This window comes from Sprattus sprattus, assembly GCF_963457725.1.
Source record: "Sprattus sprattus genome assembly, chromosome: 21".
NCBI lineage: Eukaryota > Metazoa > Chordata > Actinopteri > Clupeiformes > Clupeidae > Sprattus > Sprattus sprattus.
In genome coordinates this window covers 7,753,321-7,759,402 of record NC_137919.1, presented here as the reverse complement: position 1 = coordinate 7,759,402, position 6,082 = coordinate 7,753,321, and the positions used below count along the sequence as shown (strand labels likewise).

Here is a 6,082-nt window from a genome sequence, read left to right as displayed (position 1 = left end):
TGAGCTGTCCACCTGCCAATTCTGATTCTTACCTGTCCTGTCTTGGAGCTCAGCAGCTGCGTCCATAGTTGTGCACTTAAGGGGAAGAAAAAAATAACAATTGCTTCGGTTGGCAGAGAGTTTCAAAAGGACTGTGAAATATTAACAGGTCGGAAAATAATCCCACAGTGAAGTTTCGGTCTAGGGGACAAGGTGCTGTTTTCGGCTCCAGCTATGATTGTGTTACTTATCATTTAGCTGCATATTAGGCCGTTTTTTCACGTTAGACTGTGGCAGTCCTAATGTTCACAATCGAAGTTCAATTGAAGACAATACAGTTTCGAGAGAGGACTTGTCCTGCCTCGGCTCGTGTGAGGAATGTATGTACCATGAGAAGTGTGTGTGTGTGGTGTGTGTGCAGGTGTGACACTGGAAAGGGTTCCGTCAGTGTTACCACTGTTGTCTGTCACTATGTAATTATAGTCCGTTAACATTCCCCCTTGAGGGAAAGCCATACGTAAGGCAACGCTGCAAACTGAGGTTTCCTTTTTCAGAAGGAGATGTGTGAGGGCCAGTTGCCGCTTATCTAAACAGATTTTACACACAGTTATTTTTCCTCCGCGAAGGAGTTCCCCCCCTAATGACGCAACACTTGACATTATGCCACTTAAGGATTGTGTCACTCCGGGATTTGGTTGCTTCACGACTCACCAAATATCTTCAATGACTGAAGGATGAAATTCACGTTTTACTGATCAGAAGGTTCTCGGAAGATGGGCAAAGTTCACCAAACAAGTAACGCTACAGTCTGGATACATTTGCCAAACACCTGGGGTCAAGCGTACCGATGTTTGATAACATCAGTCATCGCGGTTATATTGCTGCCCTGCGTGTTCAGTTTACGATCGGTAAGTTATAATTTGCATTCATCTAATTAAGGTAGCTTAAAGATGGCGTTTGTAATTAACGAGTTGTCAATCTACATCATTATAGACTGAGTTAAATGGTGTAGAACCATGCCAAACATGTAATCCAAGCACTGCTAGAAACTTTACGTCCCGTCACCTGTGTTTACAGCGAATGGTACCACCCGGTCACGAAATACTACTAGCAAGGGATTCAGTCAGAGAAAGCCGCAAAGGTAAGTAACGTTTTAACGTTCACTAATGCTACAGTAAAGCATCCTCTTTTAATGCCTACGTAGCGTTATATCACGTCCAGGTGGGCTACAGGTGGTATGTCGAGTAGAAGTAAAAGCTCGCCGTGAGGCCAGACATTTGTTCAGCTAACTATCTTAACGCAAAGTTAGCCATACAACAAAGTGCAAACTTGCTGCTAGACAACCGTTCACGTGAGGCTATGGAAAAAAAAAAAAAAAAAACTGCTCCGGTGGTGCTATATAGGTTAAACAGAAGGTCTCCGCATCAGTTTGGCTGACAGATAGGATAGTTGCTATACTAAGTTTTGCTCAGACAGTAAAAAAACAAAAAACAAAAAAAGGATGTGGTGGAACTACTAAAAAAAAGCTAGTCAACTTTTTACACGCAATTATAATGAGCAAATTCAAAATCACGGTTTTTTCTTCTTCATGGCACCCCCCTTTGAAAGAACTAATGCAAATAATGTACTATTAGTCACCATATCTTGGTGATGGTCTTGATGGGCGTCCACTTCTAGGCAGAGATGCGGTCATGTTGAATGCCCTCCATTTCAAAATGATTTGTCTTGGATGGATGGATGGAGCTGGAATCTTTTGGAGATGGTCTTATAGCTTTCCCAAGACTGATGGGCTGTCAGTACCTTCTTCCTGATGTTCTCGGATATCTCGTTTCCTCTCGGCATTGTTGATCTGTGTGGGTACACCTTGGCACTACAGTAGTTTGGTTGGTTTCCTCTCTCTTTTAATCTGTGTTGCCCAAACCTTTCCCTAAGGATGTCTCAGATGATCGGTTTGCTCAATTGACTAATTAATCACCCAAATAAGTTTCACTGAATCTGTTACCTGCTTGACTTTATCAATTCAGCTGGGGGTTCACTTACTTTTGAAATGGACTAATTCCATGTTTCATGTAGTTTTTCGGCTACTCAAACAATTTCCTCTAAACAAGTACATGCAAATGATAAACATAAACCTGACATTTCATCTATGAAAAATTGGTGATAAAAAAATGAAAAATCATGGTAAAACAACAGAAAACGCTTAAGTGCTCAAGGGGTTCACATACTTTCAAGTGGCACTGTAGATTATGAAACATAAAACTAGGTAAGCACATTAATCCCGCTTCAAATTTTGCAGTCATGCGGACCAGGTGCGCAGAACTGTTCATTTGGCCACAGGTGTAGCCGATGTGTTATCATTTCATATCAAAGTCTGCATGTCCGTGTGTAATGATCCCTCCACATCTGTAACTGTTCCTTTGGCATCAGCTGTAACCAATGTGTTATCATTTCATATCAAAGTCTGCCTGTCCGTGTGTAATGATCCCTCCACATCTGTAACTGGTCTCAATTGACCCATGCAGTGCTCACCCTTGATGGGCAGGAATGTAAGTTTCCGTTCCGGCACGGAGGGGCCATTCACCACCAGTGCATCTCCTTCAATTCCCCCCGGCCTTGGTGAGTCACCCATCACCTGCCTCAACTTTTCTCAGCACACACACGCACGCACACACACACACACACACACACACACACACACTCACACACTTTGGGAAGTCTAGGCAAGGTTGATAAAGTCGAGACTGCCTCAGAGATAAATCTGTGCAGATAGCAGGTTGGTGGTGGGGTGGGTGTCGCCTCCCATGAGCAGGAAGTGTGTCATCCGTGATGGTGCTTCCTCCGCTCCACACCGCTCTTCTCCCACTCATCGCGTGAGAGCACCAGGAGGGAGATGTCTGTTTATATGAAGGGACGGGGGGAAACTCAGAGAAATGTTTAAAAAAGCAAAAAAGTGGTTTACATGAATTTGTTTGTGTGTGCGTGTATATGCCTGCATGAGTGTGTCTGTGTGTGTGTGTGTCTGTGCCTCTGTGCGTGCGCGTGCGTGCGTGAAACTCCCCCCGTTACACATTACTCAGGAATGCATTCTCCTCCTTGTCGTAGGTGCTCTCTCACACACAACTATGACCGCGATCGCCAGTGGGGATACTGCACTGACGAGAATGAGCACCCCAACGGTAAGGCAACAGCTCCCGTTTAAGACCACCTGTTACCCAGCTGTGGGAACCACATCATAATTATGTTATATAAAATAGTCCTTAAGTGATGCATCTGAGCTCCAGAAATTCTCAAGTGAAGCATTTGTAATGGCATTTGTAGTCACATCTTCACAGAATGTTATATGGATCTCAGTTAACCTTAATACTGATAGTCCAGTTTCAATACACGTATTATCTGTTGACACTCTGTTAGGAATTTCACTTCCTCAATTTAGAATTAGCTTTAGAGTAAGATGGTAATTATGGGTGAAGACTGGGCAGGTCAGGGTCAAGTCTAATAGGCAGGTATTAGGTCTTTAGCTTTCTTTGAACATTTAGGATGTCGCCATTCAGTGTAAATGGAGTCCTTTGAAAGAGGATGCAGTTCCATGCAGCGCTGAAGTAGGAGTACGTCTCGTAGCGGGTAGGAGTAAGTCTCGTAGCGAGTAAGAGTAGGTCTCGTAGCGAGTAGGAGTAAGTCTCGTAGCGAGTAAGGGTTAGTCTCGTAGCGAGTAGGAGTACAGTAAGTCTCGTAGCAAGTAAGAGTGGCGTTTCAGACTTAAAGTGAAATCTTTGTTGCTCAACCATGCCTGGTTTCCATAGTTACTCCCTGGTTTCCACAGAGATTATTTCCACATGTGCTCTATTGGAGTTCTGTTGTCTGAGTCAACAACACGTCACGCACACGTTATGCTTTTGTCCAGAACCCTATCCGATGCGTGCTTCTTAACGTCTGCTGGCGCAACATCTGTAAATGCCTGGACTACCTAAGTTCCTGTGGAGGGGAGATAAGATCCCTCTTCTGAAGCAGGCTGTGCTGGAGATGTCCTCCTTTTAAGGAGGACTTTTCATCCCCTGCCAGTTTAGTTCCTGCCGGCCTTCTTGGGGTCTAGGGTCTGCTTCTCTTTAAGTCTGCTTTGTGAAGTTGTTGGTTGTCTTCACATTACTCTGATTGTGTGTTACTTGTATGTTTTAACCTTGCACTTACAGCAGTTATATTCCTGCACTTTTTTTTCTATTTCTTATGTAAATTAGTATTTATTGTTACACTAGGTCTCTATTGCTCGTAGCTTAGACTGTTCTCTCCCTTGTACGACGCTTTGGACAAAAGCGTCTGCTAAATGTAATATGTAAATGTAATTGTGACAATGCCCCCACAGACTCCAGTTTGTTAGAGCAGCTTTGTACTTGGGAGAATGCTATGCCATCAAAAACAATTAAACAAAAGCACGATACCTTTGGTGTCTCTTTTGTTTTGTAATTAAACACAATGTATTATAATGTAATAATATGATTGTAATCGACTTAGAAGTTGATTGCACATCTTGATTATTTTTATTTGGTTTTACTTAAAGACAATAATAATTTAAGAAGAAAAAAGTTCAATACTTTCAATTCAACAACCACCTTTGTTCATTTTTTTCAGTGTATGGTTACCATGCTCTGACTATATCAATAGTAAGAATAAAAAATCCAGTTTAACGTACAAGCGCTTGAGTAGAGTATCAAAGGGCAGAAATCAATCAATCAAATCAATTATTTTGCATTTCATCGCTGGGTAACTCTCATTTGTTTTAATTTTGTCCTATTTCCTTGCAGAGATAAGTCCCTTCCCCAGACGAGAACCAGATCTGTGTGTGGGGAACCCGTGCTGGAACGGTGGCCTGTGCACACAGGTTCGGCACAAACGCACGTTTGAGTGCACCTGTCCAGAGGGATACACTGGGAGAAGGTGTGAAGAGAGTGAGTTAAACTGACCGTTAATCAGTGTGGAGAGAGTGAGTTAAACTGACCAGTGAATCAGTGTGAAAAGAGTGAGTTAAACTGACCGTGAATCAGTGTGGAGAGAGTGAGTTAAACTGACCGTGAATCAGTGTGAAAAGAGTGAGTTAAACTGACCGTGAATCAGTGTGGAGAGAGTGAGTTAAACTGACCATGAATCAGTGTCTTACAAGGACCTTTTTAGCCCAAAGAACAATTTGTTAATGTGGGATTGCGAACATCTGCCATAGAGGCACCACATGGAAGAGACTTTACCCATGGCCAATAGTTGGGTAAATTAGAAACCTGACATTGCCAAAATGCCAAAGAAAATTCCTTGTATGTGTAAACTCACTTGGCATAAAAAAACGATTCTGACTCTGATTGTTTGCATAATCTTTCAATTTGTGAACTGAAGGAGTCTGGGAAAATGTGTATATGTCCTTTTCTTGACATGTAGTTGCTTCTTTACAATATTAATCTATTATCTGACGTCACCCCCTGTTTTGTGTCTCGTTCCTCCTCCTTCCCCTCTGTTGGACAGGAAAGTGCTTTGAGGAGACGCACCTGCGCCACTACGACTCCGGGGAGTCCTGGGGCCGGATCTCTAACCGGAAGGTGGAGCAGTGCACGTGCCTGGACGGCAAAACGCTCTGTGAGCGTACACGTTACACAGGTGCGTGGATTGCAAAGCGCTCTGTGAGCGTGCACGTTACACAGGTGCATGAAATGCAAAGCACTCTGTGAGCGCGCACGTTATACAGGTGCAATGATGCCATAACCCTTTGAGAGCGTGCACATTACACACATGCTTGGATGGAAAAGCGCTCTGTGAGCGTGCACGTTACACAGGTGTGTGGATGGCAATGCCGACTGCAAGCATGCACGTGCAAGAAGCTACAGACTCAGATTCATACTCTTTATTTGTTTGTTTGTCTGTGTGTTTGTGTTTAACAACAAGGCCACCAAATTTCCCTTTTCTTCAGTGAACATCATGCTAAACCTTGAAACGTTTTGATTCGAATTTCAGTTTTTTTGCCTCATCAAGGATTGTAGCAATTGAATAGAGGCACTGAAGTGAAGGAATGAACATTGCAATTCATGGATACACTGAAAGGCGTTTCTTGGCACTTCAATGAAGCATC

The 6,082-nt window shown here is 43.2% G+C and overlaps 1 protein-coding gene across 1 annotated transcript in view; it reads left to right on the top strand.

The window, feature by feature from the left end:
• Positions 1-752: 752 nt before the first annotated feature.
• The window catches only part of hgfac (HGF activator), a gene marked incomplete at both ends in the record, with an annotated part of 19,996 nt that continues 14,666 nt past the window's right edge, over positions 753-6,082 (top strand). Inside the window, 6 exons of the mRNA XM_080860034.1 lie at positions 753-887; positions 1,057-1,120; positions 2,502-2,595; positions 3,082-3,155; positions 4,776-4,919; positions 5,482-5,613. Of these exons, the coding sequence (XP_080716160.1) occupies positions 753-887; positions 1,057-1,120; positions 2,502-2,595; positions 3,082-3,155; positions 4,776-4,919; positions 5,482-5,613 (643 nt within the window). The remainder of the gene's footprint in view (positions 888-1,056; positions 1,121-2,501; positions 2,596-3,081; positions 3,156-4,775; positions 4,920-5,481; positions 5,614-6,082) is intronic.